This window comes from Bidens hawaiensis, unplaced genomic scaffold, assembly GCF_021521415.1.
Source record: "Bidens hawaiensis isolate Kalapana, Puna unplaced genomic scaffold, B.hawaiensis_p1.1 tig00043628_1, whole genome shotgun sequence".
Lineage (NCBI taxonomy): Eukaryota > Viridiplantae > Streptophyta > Magnoliopsida > Asterales > Asteraceae > Bidens > Bidens hawaiensis.
Window position 1 is genome coordinate 20,798 of NW_027497742.1, and position 27,541 is coordinate 48,338.

A 27,541-nucleotide genomic window follows, 5' to 3' on the forward strand; every position below is an offset into this window, starting at 1 on the left:
TCAACAGAGATTATGTGTGAGCAAAGAACAAGCATGCAGATCCATATCCAAACAAGCCAAAGTACACAATAGCCCAATAGCTCAAATGACGTCTAGTATGCAAGAATAAGAGAAAAAAAGGCAATTGGAGTAATGTTATGGATTATGAAATTGAAATGATTAATTTTAACAATCAAATAAATCAAACCCTAAAAGAATTGGGTCGGTTAAATATGAACCCAAACTTTAGCTTATTTTTTTTATAAACCTATATGTTCTTAATTTGTGTTATTGAATAATTAAATGTCTTCTTATTCTTTGTTGTGAACCTAGGGTAGACATGACTGAACAAGGATATCATCCAAGTGTTTCCCAAAAGCTAGCTGTTGGGAATATTCTTGCATCAAGTATGAGACACTTCCATGCTTGTGACCATGGTTTAAGACAACAAAACAATAACTACATGAATGCTGCCTTCTGGTACCCAATGCCGCAACAATCCAAACTTCACCTTGTGCTTGAACCATCTCCAATTCATATTCAAAGCCCAGTTGAAAATGATTTAGCAGGGTTCACCATTGATTTCCTTATGGGTGGAGTGTTTGCTGCAGTATCAAAAACCGTTGTAGCCCCATTAGACTGTTTTCTGTTCAAGGTAACTAACCAGGATGAGATGATCAAGGCTGGTCGGTTGTCTCATCCTTACATGGGAGTCGGTGATTTTTTTGCTCGAACCATCAAAAATGAAGGTTTGCTTTCATTGTGGCGAGGAAACACTGCTAATGTCATTTGTTACTTCTCAAAGAAGGCTTGTAACATAAAATTTATTTATAACCTTGGTGTCTGGTTTAGAACTTTTGATTTATATTCAAATAATTATGTGATTTTATGAAATCCAGGGTTTGAGTTTTGCATTCAAAGATTACTTCAAGAAGCTTTTCAACCTTAAGAAAGATATAGATGGGAACTTGAAATGGTTCGCAGGTAATATAACATCTAAAGGTGCTTTTTTTTCCACTTAATTATGCACAGCCTGTTTTGAATGCATGAAGTGGTGGTACAACAAATGAAACAAATGTATAAATATATGAAATGGAGGTATAAAATATGAAAGAATGAAATACAGGTATAAAGCTAGAAAGATTTGAAAATATGAATGGTTCAGTTTGGTTAATTTCAGTACTTTGGTTTCATCGTCGGTTTTCTCACCGCTAGACATGGTTCGCAGCTAATTTAGCATGTGGAGGTACTGCCGGTGCTTCTTCTCTTTTTTTTCTTTATTCACTAGATTATGCACGAATCCGTTTGGAGGATGATGCTAAGGCTGCAAAGAAAAGGGGAGGAGGAAGGAAGTTTAACGGTTTGATTGATGTGTACAAGAAGACACTCGCCACTGATGGTATTGTCGGCCTTTATCGCGGATTCAACATTTCTTGTGTCAGTGCAATCATCTATAGTAGCTTCTACTTTGGCATTTACGATTCTTTCAAGGAAATCATGCTCATAGAAGATTGTCAGGTGAAGTTTTTTTATTTTTTATAGTTAGCCGTAGGTGAAGTTTTTTTAAATTTTATTTTACTTTTCAAATGGCTTAGCGCATTCATAGTCCATTCCTCACCACCATTCTTATAGTTCAACTTAAAACACCATCTTTTGAATTTATCTCTTATTTTTTAAATCTTCATCACATTTCCCGTATCTATCTTTATTCAATTAAACAATAATTATTTAATTACTTTTTACTATATATTTTTTTTCAACCACTTACATATAATATAAACAATTGCTATGCGAGGGATGAATAATAGCCCTCATATATAAGGAATGTTATAGTGATATGCTTTCCCCTTTAAAAGAATGGGATGGAGGTATTGGGAATGGGTTGAAGTGATTTTTGAAGGATTTTTCTAAAATTGAAGTTTGAGACTATATGAATGATCTTAGAGTACCGGCATCACATTCTTTACAATGTTCCATATCTTTAACATATATGAAGAAAAAAAACACTCAATCTTATTCTTTATATATTTATTTATCTATGAATTACATGGATTATATAAAAGGTTTATGATAATTGATAAAGTTCGATGATTCTCATTAACCAATAATCCCTAATATATACAGAAATCCTTCCTCTAATTTAGGGATGAATCATATTCTATATCAAATACAATCTATTATAATAATAATAATAATAACAACAATAATATAACCGTATATATCTGCTAATACACCCCCGCAGTCTAAACTGGAGGTTCACGAATGTTGAGACTAGATTTGAAGTCATCAAACATAAATGAGGGCAAGCCTTTGGTGAAGATATCTGCAATTTGATGACGAGATGGAACGTGAAGAACCCGGACTTCGCCTCTTGCAACTTTGTCACGAAAAAAATGGATGTCCAATTCAATGTGCTTTGTTCGCTGATGTTGAACCGGGTTGCAGGATAGGTACACGGCACTTATATTGTCACAATATACTAGAGTTGCATGAGATGGTACACAATGAAGTTCGAGTAATAAATTTCGCAGCCAACAAGTTTCGGACACAACGTTGGTGACACCTCGGTACTCCGCTTCGTCGTTGGATCGGGAAATGACGGCCTGACGTTTGGACGACCACGAGAGAAGATTATCACCCAAATACATGCAGTAACCAGAAGTGGAGTGACGTGTGTCGGGACACCTAGCCCAATCGGCGTTAGTGTATGAGAGTAATTTGCCAACGGATGATTTAAATATATGCAAACCCTGAGTAATAGTGCCATGTATGTACCTTAAGATTCGATTTAAGGCATTCATGTGAACTGTTCGTGGCGCTGCATATGCATACAAACTTGTTGAACTGCATAGCTGATGTCGGGCCGTGTAAAAGTTAAGTACTGAAGGGCCCAGCCAGTTGATGGTATTTTGTACCCCCGTCATCAAGCGGCAGCCCGACCGTGGTACTGAGCTTGGATTTTGTGTCGACTGGAGTAGCAATCGATTTACACGAGCTCATACCGGCTCGCTCCAACAATTCATAGGCATATTTTTGTTGTGACAAGAAAAGAGAGTCTCGCATCCAGGTAACCGAAATGCCCAAATAATAACGCAGGGACCCAAGTCTTTCATCGCGAACTCGGTGGACAAATGCAACATGAATTTGTCCCGTAACTGGTCGGATGATGTGACCAAAATTATGTCATCAACATAAAGTAGGATGTGTGCTATGTCTTGGCCCTGTTTATAAATAAAAAGTGAATGATCACATTTACTGTGGTGAAATCCAAGTTTTGCTGCGTAATCGGCGAACCGTTGGTACCAAGCACGTGGAGCCTGTTTGAGGCCGTAAAGTGACTTCTTTAGCAAACAAACATGGTTCGGGTACCGAGTGTCCCGAAAGCTTGGTGGTTGATACATATACACCGTTTCCTGTAAGTTACCATGCAAAAAAGCGTTTTTGACATCGAGCTGGTGTATGGGCCAAGAGTGGGATACTGCTAGCGATAGAACGGTGCGGATGGTGGCTGGTTTTACCACCGGGCTAAATGTTTCCCCACAATCAATTCTAACCAGCTGAGACATGCCATCACAAACTAAACGAGCTTTGTAACGCTCTAAAGAACCGTAAAATTTAGTCTTATGTTTAAAAATCCACATACTGCGGACGACATTCGCATGATTAGGTCTCAGGACTAACTCCCACGTATTATTATCAATAAAGGCCCGGAACTCATCGTTCATGGCCATGTTCCAATCTTTGTTACGGAGAGCAACAGTCGGGTTTCGGGGAAGGGGAGAGAGTGTGGAAATATTAAGATTGACAAATGGTTTATGAAGTTTGGATATACCGGACATACTACGAGTATGAACCGTGCGAGAGGGTGGGTTCGGTTGTGCCGTGGAAGCCAAAGCCGGGAGAGTGGGAGTAGGAAATAGGTAGTGTGTGTTCGCAACCGACTATTGTGTTGAGGTGGGATGAGCGGTGGGAACCGCTGATGCCGGTTTGGGATGACGGGAGTAAGTATTAACTACCGGGGGGTTGGAAGATTATTTATAGAAGGTGGAACGGAAGGTTGAGAAACAGACCAAAATAGCGGATTTATAGAGGACTGATCAGTAAAGAATTTGTACGTGACGGGATCGGCCGGAGCGGGATTAGCGAAGGGAAAGACTGTCTCGTCAAATACGACATGACGGGATATGGTAATTTGGTGAGTTAGGGTATTATAGCATTTATATCCTTTGTGGTTGGATGGATAACCTAGAAAGACGCAAGGAACGGAGCATTTATCTAGATTGTTGATGTTAACAGAAGGTGTGAGGGGGTAGCACAAGCACCCGAAGGTGCGAAGGTGTGTATAACTGGGATGCCGGTTGTAAAGGAGTTGGGTAAGAGAGATATTGTTGAGGGTGGCGGATGGTAGGATATTGAGTAAATAGGTAGCGTGTTGAAGGGCATGGTGCCAAAAGGTTGTAGGGACCGACGAGTGGGCGAGGATGGTGCGAATGATGTTATTGATGGAACGGATTTTTCTCTCGGATTTCCCGTTTTGTGGAGATGTGTATGGGCAGGAAAAACGAAATTGTAGTCCGTTTGAGGTATAAAAGGATTGAAACAAAGAGTTATTGTATTCACGACCGTTATCACATTGTATGGTTTTGATTTGCTTGTTGAATTGGGTTTTAATGAGTGTATTAAATTGTTTAAAAATTGTGAAGACCTGTGGTTTATTAGTGAGGGGGTAGGTCCATAAAAAATTTGTTTTATCATCTAAAAATAATATGAAGTAACGATGACCACTAGATGATAGAACAGGCGATTTCCATAAATCGCTATGTACAATATCAAAAGGTAGATAAGTAAAAGTAGTAGACTTGTTAAAAGGTAATTTAATATGTTTCCCAAACACACAAGAAGAACAAATAGAAGGAGATTGTTTATTACATGAATCAAAAGACAAATTGTTTTTCAAGGATAATAAGATAGATGATCCCGGGTGACCGAGACGATGATGCCATAGTTCTTTGGTTGTTGATGCAAAGGCTGCTGGACTTGTAAGCTTGGACGGGGACTGGAGAGTAACGGATAGAGGTCCCTGGTGTGTTGCATCTAAGGATGGGTGTCCGCGTCGGGAAGTCCTTCACATCAAAACCAAACGAGACAAATTCCATAGAAAGGTTATTATCAGTTGTAAAACGACGTATTGACAAAAGGTTTTTAATTATATCATATACGTGAAGTACGTTAGACAGGTTTAAAGGTAGAAACGGGTGGGGTAGGTATTGATGTCCCGTACCTTGGATTGGAATATGGGACCCATTACCGACAATAATGTTCTGAAAAGGACCTTTATTATAATAAGACGAGAAGTTACCTGAGGAGTGTGTCATGTGTGCAGTTGCTCCCGAATCCGCATACCAGATATGGTCAGGAGGGTGAAGAGTCATAGTATTGAAGGTATGTTCAATATCGGTCGGTGTATAGCTTGCTTCCGACGCCGCGCAAGCCTGCTGGGGTCGTGAGCCAAGAATTCCTGGTCCATGACTTGTTGAAGGACCATAAGCTGGATTTAAGGGCTGTCTTGGGCCCACTGTTGGAGGCTGCTGTGTAGGGTACGGGCAAGGTGGGTAAGCCCAAGTTTGTTGGCCCCATGGAACCTGCTGAGTGGGCCAAGAAAGGGGTAATATTGCTGACCAGCAGAATTCCGCTGATAAGATGTTTGACCGTAGCCCAGGTGATGATGTCCAGACCCGTAAACCTGCTGACCCGAGCCATATCCGTGCTGACCAGACCCTTTCTGAATACCCCCTGCCATGGCTGCTCGAAGACCGCCCCTACCTCGACCACCACGACCACGTCCTCGTCCGTTAGAACCAGCATGGGAATCGAACTGGTGGTGGTGTGTGTCGTTGGTGCGGTTATTGGAAGCATGAAGGGCTGTACCACCAGAATGAAGAGAGCTAATAGCGGTCTGATGTTGTTTCCTTATTTCATCGTTAATGAGCTTAGACCGGGCTTCGTAAAAACTTGGTAGGGGAGTAGTGCCTTCAAGAATGTGAGTTGTGCTTTCGTAATTTTCATTCAAACTTGTTATGAGTTGAATCACCAATTTTCCTCTTCCACCGGTGCGTTCACATTAGCGAGCTGATCGGACAACATTTTTAGGGCTTGACAATATGCTGACATGTTTGGAAAATCATCCAAACGAGTGGAGGCGAATTTTCTGCCAAGGTAGACGGCTCATGTGGCTTGGTTATCTTTAAAGATATTCTCCAAAGTTGTCCATGCTTGAAGAGCAGTAGACTAGGGTTTTAGGATAGTATGTAACAGATCATGAAAGATGGTGGCATAAATCCACTGGAGCACGATCGCATCTAATCGATTCCAAAGGGCTGGGCTAACATAAGTCGAGTCATCTTTATCTGTTGATGAGGAAGCAGGTTTGGGGGCCTTAAGATCGATGTGGTCAGAAACCTCGAAAGCTCTGCAATGAATTCTGAACAACTCCACCCATGAGTTGTATTGGGAGCTTTCAGTTTCAAGAACAAGGGGGATGAAGTTCTTGATGTTAGTAACGGTAACCACTGGATGTATTTTATTCAATTAGAAGAACAGAAAAAAAATAAATAAAAGGAATTTATCTGAGAGAGGGAGAAAGGTGATCTGAGGAGGGAAGGTTTCCAGCTAGGGTTACAGGGATGGCTGTGATACCATGATAATTGATAAAGTTCGATGATTCTCATTAACCAATAATCCCTAATATATACAGAAATCCCTCCTCTAATTTAGGGATGAATCATATTCTATATCAAATACAATCTATAATAATAATAATAATAATAATAATATAACCGTATATATCTGCTAATAGTTTACAATCATAATTTCTTATAATTATCAACCCACTACCCATTTCATATAATTATTTTGTGAGTTGAAGAGACAAATAATTATAAAAGTTGATTAAAATTGTATTATTTAATTATATAGAGATAAAAGTAAGAAATGAGACGTGAAGGTTTTTTTAAAAATAAGATAATTTATAATAAAATTTGATTTTTTGTTGAATTATATGGATAAATATTAAAAGATTTGATAAAAAAAATTTATCTTATAACCATATGAATGTAGTTTTTTTGTCGCGTCACTTATCTCTAAATCATTTTTTAAATAATAAACTTATAAAATACAAATGTGGTATTAAAATTAAAAATTAATTATAACATATAGAAACCAATATTCAAAACTAGTGTTTCATCCAACGCATTGCACCGGGGCAGGTCTGTAAACCTTGGATGGTGGTAAAACCAAGTGTTGTCGGTCCCGAGTGATGAGATGTTAAGTGACGCGAATTCGGTCGATTTCGGTTATGCACATTATGGTATCAGAACTAAAACCAAAAATAAAACAAATATATATATATATATATATATATATATATTTGAGGTGGAACAATGGGGTGGCGTCGGTCGGTAAAACTCGAGCGTTTGTACTATACAAGTGTTGAGGCGGTGAGTCTAAGAAGCACGGGAACGGGAACGGGACCAGGATACGGGGACGTTACGGATACGGGAAACGGCAAAAAAAAATTCAAGATATGGGTACGGCTAGGGTACGGCAAAAAAATATATAAAAAAATACAAATATATTAAAAAAAGTTCAAAATAGATTTATACTAATACAAAGTGCAAACTCCAAAACAAACTATATGGGTAATTAATTATCAATAAAAAATAAATAAATGTATAATTTTTATCTATATATATAATATATAATCAAATTAGTAAGTTTAGGATCAAATGTAAACTAGTCTAGATAGAGAGGGTTAAATTTTAAAATGTATAACCTAATTTAACATTTTATGTAAAAATTAACAAATTTCAGGACTAAATGTAAATAAGTGAAAGATCAAGGGGGGTTAAATGTTAAAATTAAACTTATTTAACCTAAAAAAAACCAATCAGCCGCCTACTTTTTCTTCCTTCTTCTTCATTGGTTTTCCGGCGCCGGAATTCTTCATCGGAATATGCTATGTGGCCTCTCCGCCATGCTATTGGCTATAGAAACGTCTCGGAATCGTTTGTTGGCCGTCCCCATTTAACATGTTCGTTTAGGAAACGTTTCTGACGCTTTTCTGTCATGTTTCCGTCCCCACGCCGTCCCCAGGACCGGTATTCTAACCTCCAAGCCGTCCCCGTGCTTCAAACCGGTGAGTTTATGCAAATTCTGTCGGTTTTTGTCACGTTTGTTATGATATCGGAACTAAAACAAAACAAATTTGGCACCCGTTACCGTCCCGAAACTAAAATAATGTACTGTGAGACTAAGCGAGTTCGATCGGTTTTTGTCATGTTCGCTACGGTACCGACAGTAAAATAAAAAAAATGCCATTCGGTCAAGTTATGTTATGTTTACGGTACTAGAACTAAAACAAAAAAAAACAAAACAAAATATCATCAATATGGTTGTTCAATAGGCTCGTGGCCCTAAGCTTGTTCGAAAAAACTCAAAAAAGGCTCGCTTGAAATTGAGCCTAAACAAGTCGAACCCGAGCTTGACTGGGTTTCTAAACGAGTTGAGCCCGAGCTAGGCCTGTCTCACTTGATAGGCTCCATCGATTGGCTCAAATTGTTTATATATATATATATGAAACCCCTAAAATCCTACGTGTCGCGATGTGGTCACTTCCCCTTTTTATGGAAGCCATCAGATTGCTTGATTTTTAAATGGAGGCCTCTCATTTATTTAACCCAAATTCATGGGTATGGCTTTTACCAAAACCAGATAGCTCTTAAACGAGTTATAATATCTCATTAAATTAAAATGTAATCTTACCAATTATTTGATAGGAAAATCCTATAAAATATGGATGTACTAAAATTTAATATTCAATTTAAAAAGAAAAAGATATTATTTATAATCAATAAACAATTTTATAGTAAAAAACATAAGCGGGTCATGAGTCACCAAATCCAGATAGCTTTTAAACGGGTTATAACATATCATTTTTTATGAAATCTTTTCATCATCAAACCCTAAGTATATTATTAACTTTCTTATAATAAAGAAAATTAAAATCCAAAAATTAAATATTAAAAAACAAAAAATATAAAACAATCATTCTCTCAAGCCATCAGATTGCTTTATTTGTAAATAAATGCTTCTCACGCATTTGACTCGATTTCACGGGTAAAGGTCTCACCAAACCCATATAGCTCTTAAACGGGTTATAAAAATTAATCTCATCAAATATTTGATATGAAAATCATATAAAATAGGGATATACTAAAAATTAATATCCTATTTTATTTAAAAAAAGATATTATTTTGTAAGGCCCCGTTACCGGTAGCCCTACTTTCGTGTTGGATTTACTCATAAACGCAGTTCTAAATATCAGAGTTAATTAAAACATTCGCGGAATATTAAAGCTTTCATAAAACATTTCATAATAAAACACGTCTTGTCTTAAAACATCATTTTGTCTTTCAAAATAAACGAAACATTAAACTTAAACGTCTTGAGTCTTCCGATGCCAGCCTCTTATTCGGTGCCACGTGTCTCCTCAAGCGAGCTGCCTCATCCTACTCACCTGCGTGCATACTAAAAGTCAGCTACGCTGAGTGAATTCTAGTTAATCATACACTATGCAATACACATAAACTTATATTCTTTCATTCATACTTTCATACTTTCATACTTTCATACTTTCTTTTGTATTAACTTACTTTCATATCTTACGTTATAAAGAGCATTACGCCCTACATTCCTCGAGTATTATTAGGGCTCGGTACCCTCCTTCCTCGAGTATTATTAGGGCTCGGTACCCTCCTTCCTTGAGTATTATTAGGGCTCGGTACCCTCTTTCCTCGAGTATTATTAGGGCTCGGTTCCCTCTTTCCTCGAATATTAGTAGGGTTCGGTTCCCTAGTTCTCGAATATTAGTAGGGTTCGATTCCCTCTTCGTTATCGTACATCCATCCTTTCCTGCTTTTATTAACTTTATCACATTCATACACATAAGCATACATATCATACTTACCTTATACTTAGCGTTACAACCTGACAGTACGTGCAATATCCGAAGATCGTTCACGTACCGTCAAGCCATCATTCATACATTTCACATTATTCACATAAGGCATACACTTATCTCTTAGGATAAGCGTATTAACAAACATATTGAGTATGCACACAGCCCCGAAAACATGACACATAATTGGGGCTAGAAACTCACCTGAACACGGTTACGCTCTCCGTTAATAGTTATCCCTTTCTTCAGTTGTGCACGGCGGACTGTATAACAAGTATACATATCAATTAACTACTACTACTCATGTTGTATTTCTATCTTTATATGACCCACAACGAACGGGGGTCCGGGGGCAGCGCCCCTGGCAGCGGGGTCTAGGGGCGGCAGCCCCTAGCAGGGTCCAAGGGGCAGAGCCCCTGGCTGGGGTTTAGGGGCGGCAGCCCCTAGGCGAACTTAGCTTTAGGCGAAGTTAAACCTTAAGCGAACTTAGCTTTAGGCGAAGTTATCAGTTAGGCGAACTTGGCCGTAGGCGAAGTTATCAATCAGGCGAACTTGGCCTTAGGCGAAGTTATCAATTAGGCGAACTTGGCCGTAGCGAAGTTATCAATTAGACGAACTTGGCCGTAGGCGAAGTTAAGCTTTGAAGGCGAAGTTGTCGGTTTGCAGGCGAAGTTGCCCAAATCGCTACGGGTTTGGTTTTTTTATCAAGCATTTTGGCGATTTTAATACCCTTGTTATGGTTCGACATCACCCACTACGTTCCCTAACCGTTTTCGGTCGTATATATATCCCGTATATACTATAAAGCTTGGACCTTTAAGTAAAAACGTTCAATACTCGTAAACTTTAAAGGTCAAGAACATACCTTTTGTGCTCGTTTGGATCTCGTTTAACTTGTTTAATCACAACTAATCGTTTACTCTCTCTCGGATCTTGCTCGTTTCTCTCCCTCGGCCGCCGGCCGTATATGGCGGTGTGTGGTGTGTGTGTGTTTTGGAGTGTGTTAGAGAATAAGATAGAAGTGAATGATGGTTTAGGGTTTAAGGTTGGTTTAGGGGATATTTGTATCCCTTAAAGCCCATGGACCTAAGGCCCATTCTCATTTAACCCATCTTAATTAATCTAAGTCCATGATCCGTTCTTTACTCGACATTAGTTAATAACGCGAAATCACTAAACGTAACTTTCTTTATTCAACATTATAAATTTTAGGATGTTACATATTTATAATTTAAGAAACAATTTTATAATAAAAAAAATAAATAGGTAATGGGTATCACCAAACCCAGATAGCTTTTAAACCGGATTATAACATATCATTTATTTGTGAAACCATTTCATCATCAAACCTCAAGGATATTAATTATTAAATTTCTTACAACAAATAAAATTAAAATCCAAATACACATATATAAATATTGAAAATGAATAACGTAAAACAACCCCCCCGTAATACGGGAGATAAAATCTAGTGTATGTGTGTGTGTGTGTGTGTAGTTATCTAAATGTTAAACGAAGCCAGCTCATTTGATATTTAGATGATCTAGCACAATACAAGTAAACCCTAAATTGTAAAAACATACGTATTAGTCCCAAGTTTCCACTCTCTTCTTAATTATTCAACCTCAATTCAAAATCGGCACTCTTACTTGTTCGCTAAACCTTGATTCAAAAGCGAAGGCTATCAAATTGAAGGAGGCATGTTTGCTAGAGGAAGGAGATGGTTTTTGGTTCATGTATTTGCAGCAGTTTCATGATTCTATTGCCTTTTGAATGTTTCTGTTGACGAAAAACGTTAAGACAATATAGTAATTTCGTTTTCTCGGATTGATGTATAGTTATATTCCGATCTGTTTATCGATTAATTTTAGGATGTTTTTGTGTTGTAAACTTGAATTGCTATTGATCCAAATCGAGTCGAGCTGAGCCAAGCTGGCTTGATTTAAATCCGAGCCAATCTTGAAATCATATTTTCAGCTCGATTCAAATTTCGAGTTCGAGCTGAGCAAGCTCGATCAAATTTTGAGTCGAGCTCGAGCTAGCCCTGGCTCGACTCGTGAGCAGCTCTAGCCTTCGACCATTAAGGTGTCGCTAGGAGGTCCAATGAGGCCTTGCGGCACCAAAGTTGTCATTTATTCAATACCAGTGATTTATCCACGAGTAGCGCAATGAAATCGATTGGTAAACTTGTGCTTTGCAGCGTCGAGTAAAGGTGAATTCAGTCAGAATTTGCTAGGCTCATTACGGTACCAGAATTAATCAGAAGATCCTTTCAATTGGCTTGAATCCCTTACTTGAACGAAACCAGATCTTGTAGAATCATATTAAATATTTGACGATACATTCTATGCATTCGGATCATCCCTATAATATATAAAAACAAACTCCATATATTTGAGATCTTTCTCTTTGAACAATATCTCAATTCTAACGACGGTTTCATTAGATACATTACAACTAGATCGCTCATTTTTACGAATCAGTCCCTCCACCATGCGAACCAGCATCTACACTTTTTAGTTATTGGGAGAACCCAAGTACTTTCTTTCGGATTTACGAAAGAACATAGATCTTTGTATTCATTTTGAAAGATATATGAGCGAAATAATTAAGCTATTGATATTAACAAACTTGAAATAAAAAATCGAAAAAATTAGGGGCACTCGTCTAACGTATTATTAAAAACATTAACATATTTATTCGATTGGTATAACCCGGGCGGTGTGTTCTTCCTGGGCGTTGAGGCGGTAACTTGACGTGAATTTGGTCGATTTTGGTTACGGTGGTTATGGTAGCGAAACTAAAACAAAGAAATGTAAGAACTGAGGTGGACCAATTGAGTGATGTCAATCGGTAAAACTTGGGCGTTGGTAAAACCCGAGCGTTGTCGGTCCCGGCGTTAAGGCCTCCAATATAAGCAAATTCAGTCGATTTCCATCACGTTCGTTACGATATTGGAACTAAAACAAAACAAAAAAGGTTGATGTTCGGTCGGTTTTCATTACGTTCATTACGATACCGGAAAAAAGAAACAAATAAACTTTGTGAATAAATACGGTGCCACAACTTGCCCAATCAAGGCTTAGCAAAGTTATCATTTAATCATATTTAGATATTAATTATATGATAAAAGACATTTTATTTTTATTTATTTTTAAACAAACACTAAGGTGGTGTTTGTTTTTCTCAAAATTGCATGCGTAGGCTCTTTTGTTTGTGTCACACAGACATTGCCATCTGCAGAATGTTTTTTTCGAAAAAGTTTCATTAAAAATTTCCTGTGCAAACTCTTCTTTGTGCATACTTGGTCCATCCACTTCTAAGATCTTCTAAGTTCCGCAGAGAGTTAAACACCACCACCTACCAACACCAACTACCATCAGTTCATTTTAACATTTTACAAACGTTAAAAAAAAAAAACAGTATTCTTCTTGCATATTTCAGAGGTTTGATCCACCTTTTCTTCTATAGATGTCTACAGATGTTATACGCAGACTTCAAACATTTTACCTTTAAAAAAACAAACAGCACCTAAGAGCATTCTCATCCCTTATCTTATCTCCAAATCCAAAATTACACTAAAATCATTACATTTTCTCTCTTTTTTTCAATTAAATAATACTTTTATATCTTTATCATTATATTTTTCGCTCTCCTTCACTCACAACCACTTTCAAAAAAAAGTTTATAGGGTGCTACAAGAACTTTTCACATATACAGAAATATCAGTGTATTTTCGTTCTCCTTTACTCACAACACCATAAACTACTCCCTAAACTATAAAAACTCCACTTACAATAAATAATGTATAGGATGGGAATGCTCTAACACTAAAACCATAAAAATATTAAAATTTTCGTCTACATTTGATGCTTGTAATATGATAGTGTATAGGATGGGAATACTCAACACTAAATCAAAACCATAAAAATTAAAAATTTTCGTCTAGATTTGATGCTTGTAATATGTTCCAAGAGATCCAATCAAAGGGCATAGTGGGTTTCTTGTTCCGCAGTTTCTTAATTAAAAATATCATAATTTACCTCTACATTGATTCAATGTTTGATTTCATGATGCAAGCGATTAGTCCGCTGAGTTTTTAGGACAACAAAAGCTTGTTACATATCCTTTCTTGGTGTTTCTTGTGTTGCCATGAACCTTATCCATTTATCATATTACGAATAAGCAAATGATTTCACAAAAGTTGCCTAGCAGGTGGTGTATTTCCCTCAGCAAAACAATATGATTGTTTGACTTAAATAGACGCTTCAGTGCGGATTCATGTACAACCCTATTGAATACTGACGATTGGTAGAGGACACTTAGGTCGTTGTTGGAACCGGTTACACCAAATAAGACATGTACATCTAATCCATAAATCTTGTAAGACTACGGCTTCAAGCATAATCGTCAAGCACTTACGCTCACCTCTGATGTATTGACCCCATCATTCTTTTGGGCAATTCCTTTATGCCCAACGTGTAGAGTCAATGTTACCTGCCACTTCAAGAAATTCGTATATGCTTTAATATATAGCGTACAAAATTTGAATGTCCTTCGAGTTTGGTCTACTTAAATATTTTTTTTTCTTACCACTGAATAACACATTGATTGAAGTGTTGTAGACTTTCACTTGAGGTTCTTTCAAAAATATTCAAGTATATTTTAATACTAGGCTATATACCAATATATATATATATATATATATATATATATATATATATATAGGGGTAAGGTTAAAATGAAAACTCATTTGAGTTGTGAAAACCCGTGAAAACCCTATGTAACATCGTTTTTTTTGTTACATGTAATATATGTTGTAACATTTAATATAAAACACCGAAACATCAAAAAAAAATGTTTTGCTATTTTTTAACATTTTTTTACTAATTTTTATATATGTTTTCAGGAGAGAGAAAAAGTTATATTTATATTTACATTTTTTATTCATTTTAATTGTGGACCACAAGATTTAAACATTAATTAAAAACATGTAGTTGAGAATGGGTTTCTAGAGTTTTTACAACTCAAATGGGTTTTCATTTTATACTTAGCCTATATATATGTGTGTGTGTGAATATTTTGTAAGTTTTGGTTTTAAAACATAAAAAAAAGACGATAAATAAAGAAAGCAAACAAAATATGATTAATATCCATATGGGAAAGGGCAACTATTCATAATTGAATCATCGAAGATGGAATGAATATGAAAAAGGATTATATCTATGGAATGCTCTTGGAACCTAATCCAACAATACCTTTTAAAGTGCTAAGATTGATTAAAACTAAATAAGGTTAATCCCACCTGTCGAGGAATGGATGCTATAGACATGCTTTAAGACCTAATTAGATGAAGCTAATTTGGTTTGAGGTAATGGAATGAAGGAGGAATGAAATGAGAGAAGGAATGGAATGGACAAAGGAATGAAATGGATCATTACCATTCATTTGTCTTGTTTGTTAACCTATGGGAATGAAATGAATTATTACTTTATGTTGTTTGGTATCCAAAAAAATTGTATGAATAAAATAAAAATAATAAAAACACTCATATCTCAAATTAATTTTTTTACCAAAAAAAAAAAAAAAAACTTCAATGGCGACGGTGGCAACGAAAATGGTGGTGGAAGTGGTGACGGTGTTGGTGGGGTGTCCGTGGTAGCATTGGTAGTGATGGAGATGGTAGGTTGGCGACGACGGTGGTGGTGGTCAGGCAATGACAGTGGTGGTGACGGTGATGGTCAGGCGACAGCGATAACAATGTTTACGGTGGTTACCGTGACGATGGTGGCAGCGGTGGCGGTAAGGTGGTGGTGGTGGAGGCGGTGGTGATGGTGGTGACGGTGGCGGTCAGGTGGTGGTAGTGGCTATGGTAGTGGTGGTTGTTGTTGTTAGGTAGTGGTGATGTTGAGAAAATAGGGTGAATGAGGAATGGAATGAAAAAAAAAGAGGGTAGGAAGGAATGGTTTTGATGGAATGGGATTCCATATGTAATGGATGATTCTATTCCATTAAGCAACCAAACACCACTTTTTTCATTCCCACACAATGAATCATTTCATTCATCCTATCATTCCTGCGTACCAAACGCTACCTTATGACTTTGGGTTTCCATGTTGGGTTTGAGTTAGCTTGTGAACGTACGACTAATGACCTAACAAGATCAATGATATAGAAAACCCTAATTATTTTGGAGGTTTGTTTATGTATATCCTTTTGGTAAGTAGCTCACGAGTTTACCGATTGAACTACTAAGTTGTCTATTACCCGTTAGCGTTTCAAGCCCTAGACTTTCAGGCCCTACACTAATGACGCCAATATAATACATATATAGAAGAATTCTAATCTAAATAGCGTAACTTTATTGAAAGATCAAATCAACCACACAACTATCAATTTTTGGTATGGTAAAAGATATTGATTAGAAAATTGGTAATTCAAATTGATATTTCAATTGATCGTTTGTAGTTTGTTAAAATAAAGAATCCCCCCCCCCCCCCCTTCACGTAGAGAGGGAGAAAGGAAAAAGCTACTAATTAGCAGCCGACCATATGAACACGAAGTAAAATAAAGAAGTTGTAACAAAATTAGGGGAATAAAATTATGTTATTGATGAAAATAAGGTAATAGGTAAATAACAATCCATTACTCCCCGTCAAGTTAGCACATGGAGATCCGTAATACTTACCTTGTTGAGTAGATTATGAAGACTTTGTGTGTCTAAGGGTATGGTGAAAACATATACAATTTTTTCTTTTGTGTTAATCTACATGGGCCATAGTTGTTCGTGGTCTAGTGATGGGCGAAGCTTTAAATCAAAATCCTTGAAATAAATCGGTTTAAGTATGTTGCATTTGGGCCGTTCGAAAAGTTCTGGGTCATTTTCAGAATTTTCAGCCTCCGCTGTTGGGCCAATAAGTGAGGCCTGGTTGTTTTCATTCATTTGGCTTTCTGGATCCTCCAGACCCGTGCCCTCGTAACCTTGTTCATTTGTGATGGCTAAAAGTGGTTTGAATTTGGCTCTTTAACATTAGTGAGAAAATAGTTTGCTTGTGTAAAGGAAAGTGTCTAATACCTTCCCTAAACATCATAATGTATAAGTTCAAAGCAAACACTAGAATTTGTGATGCTAATAATCTAATAGAAAAGAAAGGGCAATCTAGCAATTTTTTCTTTAACACAAGAATCAAAAAACACCTTTTCAGTCCAAAGAAATATTCTTGAAGAAATCAACATGAGAAAGTTAAGAGATAGATGCGTGACCTAATCTTTTATACCACGCAGTATTCATTGTCATCATTGCTTCTCTTGGTTCCCATCATCCCTTCGTGTATAGATCCCTTGTGTATTCACCCACTCCAATCAATTCCCTTAAATGAAAGCCTTGCATGACTAATTTTTTTTTTTGAAAAAAATGTTACGACACACTGTAAGTTGTTTGGGAATTTACTAACCAACAACAAATTGCATTTGAAATCAGGAACATGTAACACGTTTTTGATGGTTATTCCATTTGATGGAGTGTAATCCCCATGACCCCTGCACAATTAGGTGTCGTTACAGGAAATTGATTGTTTCTCTTATGTTTTTAAGATGAGAAATATCATAAAATAAAATGCTCGGTGGCACCCGAGTCAATGATCCACTTACCCTCCTTATTATTCAAGATTAGCTACTGGTGCCATTTCCTCCTTAGCGGTTTGCCAACTGCTTCCAAAAGAAAACTTATTAACTGCTAATATTGCTCTTTGTTTATCCCTGGAATGGGACCTGTTTTTTTCTATCACAAACCACCTTCATATGGTTGATTTTCCTTTGCCTGTCTACCACTTCGGGTAACTAATCCACTTGAAATAACTGTCTTTGTTGTGGTTGTTTTAACCACAGAAATCACAATGGTCTGTCGTTTAACCAGAACAGAAGCTTGAAAAGAATCTGAATCAGTGATAGTTCTTCTGACGCCTGACATTAAGCTAGGGTTCCCTTTTTTTTCTTTCTCTTAAGAATAGGATCTTAAACGTGCTCTTATACCATATCAATTTTGTTATGGTAAAAGATATTGATTAGAGAATTGGTAACTTATATTGATAAGGTAATTCAAATTGATATTGCAATTGATCCTTGTAGTTGGTTAAAAAAGACACACCAAAGGGAGCAAGAAAAAACAAAAGTAAAAAGCTACTAACTAGCAGCCACACAAAACATGGAGTAAAATAAAGAATCTGTAACAAAATTAGGGGAATAAAATAAGGTAATGAGTAAACCATAACAAAACATCAAACCAGTCAACAAGTAATCGCATCTGAACAGTAAATAGGCATTTAGCCAGACATTGCAAACAAAATCAAACTAAACTCAAAAGAAATCATGTTCAATTAGATAAGATAGGAATGCAAAAACATGAGGATTAGAACCCGAATGATCCGTTGTGATATGATATTGACCTCATTCTTGTGTTGACAACAGTCCTTTTGATTCAAAATCGCCTCAAAGGACCTTAGATGTCGAACACCCTTGCCTTTTTTGGCAATGAGCTTTAACTATGCGTGTTTTAGGGTTTCTTGTTCGAAAGAAGAAGAAAGAAAAAAAACTCCCATGCACAAGTTATTCCAGATAATAATAATAATAATTATTATTATTATTATTATTTGAAACTATTGTCAAGGCAAGAATCAAGGCACATAATACTCATCTATTAATTTAGTCAATATTGTTTGATTGTAATTTCCTTCATTTATGTTATTGTCTTTGTAACTCTTGTATTATAAATTACTTGTAATATCAATGATAATTCAGGTGGTGAATTAATTTATCTAGTCATACATGGTATCAGCCAGAATACGGTTCATACATTTCTCACCAAAAACCTAGTATCACCGCCCTCATCTCTATACCTCTGTACGTTATTCCATACGTCATCTCAATGGCCGACCAAATCACCTCCAATGACTCCTCTCTCCCTATGAACACCCTACTTCACATGCTCACCATCAACCTTTCTGTTCTGGAAAAACCAAGTTACCCCCCTCCTTCATCTCCAAAATTGGTTTCGTTTTGTTGATGGCACGAATCTGGCACCCCCAAAAACTATCACTGTTGAAGGGAAAACAAACCCTAATCCCGCTTATGCTTCCTGGTTTGAGGCTGATCAGAGGGTGCTCCTGCTTCTTCAATCCTCGCTCACAGAAGAAGCTATGGCCGAAGTTTTAGGTCTTTCCACTTCTCATGATGTTTGGAAAGCACTAGAATCGGCTTACAACCATGATTCATTGGAGAGAGCCCAGACTCTTAGAGACTCCCTGAGGCAATTAAAAAAGGGTAGTCTTTCTGTTGCGGATTTTGGGCTAAAATTCAAGGGCATATGTGATCAATTAGCTGCCATCGGACAGCCGGTACTGGACTCCGATAAAACCCATTACTTTCTCTGTGGCTTCGGCTCAACTTTCGAGTCATTTTCTGTGACTTACCGGGCTATTCAGCCCCGCCCTCCTTTCCGTGATCTTCTTGCTAACGCTGAGAGGCATGAGATGTTTATCTCTGCTCTTCATGGGACTAAACCTGCTCCGGTTGCTTTCACAACCCACGACACATCTTCTCGCCCATACTCTCGAGGACGTGGTCGTTCTGGCAGAGGTAATCATGGAAGTGGTTCTATGAACTCTCGTGGTCGAGGTCGCCGTACCCCTCACTGTCAGTTATGTCGGACAAATGGACATTTTGCTAATGCTTGTCCAAATTTAAAAAGCTTTGCTCATCAATCATCCTATTCGGCTGCAAACCTTGCTCAGGCTTTCCATGCTGATTGCAATCTCACCGCCACCAAACCAGATTGGTGCGTTGACTCCGGTGCCACCGCTCATATGGCACCATCACATTCTCATGTTGATTTCTTGTCCTCGTATCGAGGACATGAGAAGGTGGTGTTTGGTAATGGTAATATTCTTCCAATCTCTCGTGTCGGTACTGTTTCTATTAGTCCTAATTTAAAACTAAATGATGTCCTAATTGTCCCTAATCTAAAAAAAAATTTGCTCTCTGTTAGCAAACTTACCAATGATTATCCTATTGATTTCTTATTTTCTCGATCTTATTTTGTCATTCAGGATTCGGTCACAAAGACAATTCTAGCAAAAGGGACACATAAGGACGGACTTTATGTTTTGAGCCCCAGTTTTCAAGCACTTGAGGCTACCGTTTTTTCTTCTTCAAAATCATCCTTTGAACTTTGGCATAAACGTCTTGGGCATGTTGCCTTTGATGTCGTTTCTATTTTAAATAAGCATGGTTGTTTAAACCTTACATCTATTTTACCTAAACCAAGTCTTTGTTCTTCTTGTGAACTTTCAAAGCAACATCGATTACCGTTTCAGTTAAATGATAAGCGTTCGTTACATGTTCTTGATTTAATACATTGTGATTTGTGGGGACCTGCTCCCATTGTTTCACGAGATGGATATCGATATTATGTCGTGTTTATTGATGATTTTTCTATGTTTACTTGGTTTTATCCCTTGAAAGCCAAGTCGGATTTTGTTGAAGTCCTTCACACATTTATGACTTTCGTACAAACCCAATTTTCGTGCAAAATTAAAGTCTTTCTAACTAGTGATGGGGGATCCGAGTTCCTAAATAAAAAATGTGAAATTTATTTATAAGTAATGGCACACGTCATCGGATGTCTTGCCCGTATACATCCTAACAAAACAGTAGAGCCAAACGCAAACATCGTCATCTTACCGAAACGGGTCTAACTATGCTTTTTGGTGCAATTGCACCCGCTATCTTTTGGGTTTATGCTTTCTCTTCAGCGGCTCATATCATAAATCGTCTACCCAAAAAGTTGTTAAACCAAAAATCACCATTTGAAGTTTTGTTCCATTCCATACCAAATTACACAAACTTCAAAGTTTTTGGATGTTGTGTGTTTCCATATCTACGACCATATGCTTCTCATAAACTTGCACTCCGGAGTATTCAGTGTATTTTCATTGGCTATTGCACTCAAAACAAAGGATACAAATATTTTGATCCAATTACTTCTCGAACATACATTACCCGCCATGGACGTTTTGATGAAGATTCTTTCCCATTTTCCATCAATACAAAACCCGTTGATCTTGCAACCCTTTTCCTAACTTCCTATATTGATCAAACTTCATCCACTATTAACCAGTCCACTGTTACTAGTGATGCTCAAACTTAAACCCAAACCCAAAATCCAATCCATTACTCCCTCACACTCACCACTTCAAGCCCATTGTCCCACCTGTGACATTCCAGCCCACTCTCACAATATCCAGCCCACTACCCAAAATGAACCCATCACCCCTACCTCACGAGCCTCTCCCATAATCTCACCACCCGACATTCCTACAACAACTTCCACATCTTACTTCACATCACCAGAGGCCTCACAAACTATTCAATCATCTGCCAACTCATCCGTGCCCTCACCAATCACCACCTCATCCGCTGCCTCACCATCAAATAACCCGCCACCAGTCACCTTGCCCTCCACCCACCCTATGGTTACTCGCAGCAAAGCCAGAATTATTATATCCCGCCATATCATCGACTTTTTAGCCATTGCTCCTTCCAAACTTCATTATGTTTTGCTTGCCACTCATGATCCCAAAGGCTTCAAAACTGCCGCTAAACACCAACATTGGTATGATGCTATGAGGGAAGAGAAGGCGGCTCTTCACCAGAACCAAACATGGACTCTTGTTCCATGACCTCCTAATACGAATGTTGTTGGATCAAAATGGGTTTTTCGCACCAAATATCACTCGGATGGCACCATTGATCGGTATAAAGCACAACTTGTGGCTCAAGGTTTCACACAAGTGCCCAGTTTTGATTTTTCACACACTTTTAGTCCCGTTGTTAAAGCTACAACGGTTCGTATTGTCCTTTCTCTTGTTATGACAAACCGGTGGTCTCTTCATCAACTTGACGTTAAAAATGCGTTTCTTAATGGCAATCTTATAGAAACCGTCTTTATGGAGCAACCACCTGGCTTCAATGATTATAGCAAACCAAATCACGTTTGTCGTCTCAACAAAGCTCTTTATGGCTTAAAGCAAGCCCCTCGGGCATGGTTTCAACGCCTAAGTAATTTCCTAATCACCCAAGGTTTTACTTGCAGTCAAGCGGACACATCTCTCTTCATCTTTCATCGTGGATCGTGTCTTCAATACTTATTGGTCTATGTCGATGACATAATTCTCACCGGTTCCGACGAGTCATCTGTTCAACGGTTTGTGGCTAGATTAAAAAGTGAATTTGCAATTAAAGATCTTGGAAATTTGAGTTATTTTCTTGGCCTTCAAGTTTCCTACACTAAAGATGGTTTGTTTCTCAGCCAAACCAAGTATGCCCATGACATTTTAACTCGAGCCCGTCTACAAAAGGTCAAACCCATGGGTACTCCCCTTGCCACTAATGTTTTACTAGCCAAGGCACTCCGTTTCATGATCCTACTTTATACAGATCACTTGTTGGTGCTTTGCAATATCTTACTATAACTCGCCCAGGTTTATCATATGCAGTGAACCAGGCAAGTCAGTTCCTTCATGCACCAACCGTGCATCATTTTCAGTTACTGAAGAGAATTATGCGCTATGTTAAAGGCACTATTGTTATGGGTTAACCTTTTCCAATCCAACCAAACCCACCTTAATCGGATACTCGGATGCCGACTGGGCCCGTTGCATTAAAACCTGACGTTCAACCTATGGTTATTCTATCTTTCTAGGAGGAAATCTTGTGTCATTGAGTGCAAAAAAGCAACCAACGGTGTCTAGATCCAGTTGTGAGTCTGAATATAGGGCGATGGCAAACACCGCGGCGGAACTCATTTGGATTACTCACTTATTACGTGATTTAAATGCTTTACCATCTGCCCGTCCCGCCCTTTTATGTGATAATTTGAGTGCTCTCTTTCTTAGTCAAAATCCGGTTGCTCATCGTTGGGCGAAACATATTGACATAGATTATCATTTTATTCGGGAACTCGTGACTGCCGGAAAACTACATACTAAATTTGTTCCAACCAAGCTCCAAGTGGCTGATATTTTCACGTAACCGTTGCCAAGACCTCTTTTTGAATCTTTTCATGAAAAGTTGCGAGTTCATCCGCCACCAATTCGCTTGAGGGGGGGTATTGGAAACTATTGTCAAGGCAAGGATCAAGGCACATAATCCTCATCTATTAATTTAGTCAATATAATATTGTTTGATTGTAATTTCCTTGGTTTATGTTGTTGCCTTTGTAACTCTTGTATTATAAATTACTTGTAATATCAATGATAATTCAGGTGGTGAATTTATCTAGTCATACGATAATAATAATAATAATAATAATAATAATAATAATAATAATAATAATAATAATAATAATAGTATGTTGAACGAAATATTGAATAAAAAGGGGGAAAGTAATGAATTGAAGTACGTTTCTAGAACAAGAAACTTGCATTGTCTCTGGGTAATGATTACCTACGAACCACCTATGAACGTTTTTCAGTCTCCTAAAACAACTACAAGTCAAACATCACAACATTTGTATATTTTCTGATGTTTTTATTTACTAAAACCATAATCAATGATAACAAAATATCAAAATGCATATCCCACCAAATTAAATATGGGTCAAAACTCAAAATTGTCACAAAAATGGCATTGTCTATTAATAATTGTTGGTTGTGTTTTGGGTGCATTTTCAGCTTCGCTTCTCTGAAAGTCTTGTTGCTTGGTGGTGCACCAATAATGCAAAAGTTGTGTCCTATCCAATTGAAAAGATAAGAAGAAAGAGGCTGATGACATCGGGTCAAGCAGTTAAGTACAAGAATTCAATGGATGCATTTGTTCATATCTTGAAGAATGAGGGTTCTAGGTCTCTGTTCATGGGGGAATGTGTTCCAACTATCCCAATCCGAGCCATTGCTGGTGCGTTTGTGCTCTCCGGTTACGATCAATTGAAGTTGCTCATCGTTGGTGATACGTGAGGTCTATGTGGTGGTAATTAACAATGATGCATGACTAAAGATTATGAGTTCTTTATAACATATTATTTTGGTTTTGATATGTTTAGTTTTACTAATGAGTTGATTTTGGTAAATGATACTTGTTGAGTGTTGATGCTCAACAAGAGTAATTTACCTCCAAATATGATTATTATGTTTTTTTTTTTTTTTTGTGTATTTTGTATATGACATAAAACAGAATTAACTGTTGTTCCATTTTTTTTTCCCGAAAAGGATGTTGGCCAAGCTCGTTGGATCCATTCATGACCATTGGGAGGGAGTTACTTTTGAGTGGCATCATTATATGTACTGCATAGTATTGAAATGTTGACAGCGAGTTAACATTTAGACAATGCTAACTCTATTGGTCGTGGCCAAGAGCGTGAATTAATTCTAGACATTGTTTTATGCATGTATATATACGCCTACTACGAAGAAAAACCATGGTTAAATGTTTATGATTGTTACGAACTCACTGGTTTAATAGCTAACGTTGTTTCAAGATGTTTCAAAGTTCATATGACCTGCAAAATATATATTAGATAAAAAGAATTAGCACTAAATAGGATTGATATTAAAAGTTACCCAACACCACATTCTAGTTCGTCTTATAGCAAAAGAGTACAAATTTGTACCATCTTCATCTCCATTTTATACAGAAAAAACCAAGTTTATCTATGTGTTAAAGAAAATCCTAACCCTTATGTATTTGGATCATGATTGACTTATAGATTTAGAAATTGATGATTATACAAGAGATACTAGGAAGATATAAAACACACAGTTAATGGTATAAAAGTACCTGTATATTTCAATACCGTTTGGTTACAATTACATGTTCGTAATCATGATTGACTTATAGATTTAGAAATTGATGATTATACAAGAGATATTAGGAAGATATGAAACACACAGTTAATGGTATAAAAGTACCTGTATATTTCAATACCGTTACGTTACAATTACATGTTCGTATTTATAGGACTTAGGTGTATGGCTGGTCCTGTAGTTTGCGCGTATTGCATGTTTGAACTTTAAACTTAACTAATTACAAATTTGATCCTAATAGTTAATATCTTATTACTAAGTTGGTCCAAATGTATGAATTTTGTAACTACGGTGGTCCTTACCCGCTAACACGGTCAAATTTTCAGTCAAGTTTGTGTAAAATAACCAAAGTACCCTTAATTATAAAAATAATAACAACAACAACAACAACAATAATATAATATAAGTGTGATTCCCGGCAATATAAAAAGTATTATTATATTTCATAAACGAGATTAAGACATGCTTAGACTGGGTTAAGTGAGAATTAAGACCCTTAAGTTAAATATATTATTTTATGCTAAGAATGAAGGGAATATATATATATTTTAAAATGTGCGAGAAGTCAAACGGAATAAAGAATTTTGGTGATAAGTTAAGAAGATACGAACGTTTTCGCTTAAACGTGTGAATATTCAACTCGACATTCGAGAAAATATCCATGGTTGAATCCATTTGAACACTACAGAGGATTGAAAAGCGAGAATGCTGGCGAAAACGTGACTCAATTCCGAGTTATAACAAAGCGGGAAAATGCAAATTACTATTTTCAAACACGGTCGTTAAAGCACATGTACCTATTAGCTTGTAAAAGTTGATGCTATCGCAGTATTTGAGATTTATTATTTGGATAAAATAAATCAAATAGACACCATAAGTTTGGATGAGTTGTTTTTGGAAAAAATAACTACAGTCGTTTCATTAAGCTTGGAGAAACACGGAACCAACATCGGGAAACGATCGATAATAACTTATTAGCGGCAATAATAAGTTAACGAGACAAATTTAAGTCGAGAACGGAATAAATATTTTGACGAAATGCATTTGGAAAATAAAACGTCACTCGAGTAGTGGGATCGTTGAAGCGAGAGACCGAAACGCGATCGTAAAACTCGTTTTAAACCGCACCCCACTTTTCATTAATTTAACAACATATTTTCTGCATTTTAGATAGAGAAGGGTAGAGAGAAGGACGAGAATTCCGGTTGCAGCCCGACAACGGCCGGTGGTGGTCCGGTGCGGTGGTTCGGTGGCGACCGAAGCCCATCTTCTACCCGGAACCAATTCAACGTCCCGAACACGATGGTAAGCTCCGATCGTCCTCATTCTGGGCTTAAGTTCATTAAAAACATGTTTTAAAATCTGGATTGTTAGTTTTGCATGTCTGCAAAGAGCGGTCTATAACGGATGATCTAACGGTCCGATCGTCTTGATTTTTATACAGAGGGTCATAACCCATAAATAATCATTTTGAATTGCGGATATGAGGATTGGAATAGTTTAAGTTGGATTTCTAGACCCGTTTTTGTATTCGGTTTGCTAGGGATATTCTATAAACGCAACTCTAAATAAATGCAGATTCCCGGAGATCCGACCGTTGGATCGAGCTGAACTTTTCGGTGAACCTTCCTAACATATAGATACTTACTCCAACAAAGGAATTGATGATCAGATGTCCGGACAGTGAGTTATATGATCCTTCATTTACTATTCAGATTCTAGGACGAAATTAGTTTCTTAATATTGGTTACATATAGGTTTTGAGGTGAGTGCGAACGATCTGAGACAAAATAAATGTTTGTGATGCAAAAACGAACACATTGGTACATCCGGATCACATTTTGTTTTTACTTATAAGTCGATCTTAAAAGGAGAAAAGTCCTGATCTTCATAATCAAAGCCAAAGAAATAAGCGGTTAAAAGATCATAGCTATTGTGCTATGGTTAGGGTGCATGGTCGCATTAAGTGTGGTGTTGGAAATCTTAAATAAGTAGTGAAGCGGGTAGGTTTTTGGTCACGGGTGTCGGGTGTGGGGACGATAGAACAATGCGGGTAATATTGTATATTATTAAGCAGAAAACATTTGGTTGGGATTAAGTGGGCTAGAGTTTAAAGGGGCACATAATATTAACAATCACAGTTACACGTGTATGTACTTCTAGGGTTCAAATGAATGAGAAAAGAGTTCACATGTCGGTTATGATCTCATTACAAATCTTTTTGGTACCAAAACGGGTTTTTAAAAGTAAAAACAAAATGATAAAAAAAATAAAAATAATAATAATAATAAAATATATTCTTGGTTTATACTATTTTTGACTTCATTGAGGACTAGGAAAGGTTTAAGTTTGGGGAGATTTGTTAGTGACATTTTTTTGCCATGTTTTATAGCACTTTAAGCACTAATTTTTGCCATATGCATTTATCATACACGTATTACGTTATATAGTAAATATAAGTTTGGGTGGAGTAGAGTCGAGTCTACTTTGGAGTGGTTTTATTGTTTTTGTAGGTGCAGAGCGGTCTCAAGAGAAGACGATGGACGTTGGAAGGAATTATCAAAAATCGATTATTGTCGGACCACATTCCATAGGTTCTTGAAGCTTGAAGATATGAGTCCTATATTGAAAGAATATTCTCATGAGCTCTAAAGATATTTTATATTTCCCACGTGACTTTTAAAAATAAAA

General features: G+C 37.2%; 1 protein-coding gene across 1 annotated transcript; it reads left to right on the plus strand.

Moving 5' to 3' along the window:
• Positions 1 to 319: 319 nt before the first annotated feature.
• Positions 320 to 27,502, plus strand: LOC143594427 (ADP,ATP carrier protein 1, mitochondrial-like). Its single transcript, XM_077073746.1, has 7 exons — positions 320 to 787; positions 879 to 963; positions 1,208 to 1,497; positions 23,723 to 23,989; positions 26,021 to 26,155; positions 26,608 to 26,615; positions 27,364 to 27,502. Exons 1-7 carry the CDS (start codon positions 320 to 322, stop codon positions 27,500 to 27,502), a joined length of 1,392 nt encoding a protein of 463 aa, XP_076929861.1.
• The last annotated feature ends 39 nt before the right edge of the window (positions 27,503 to 27,541 follow it).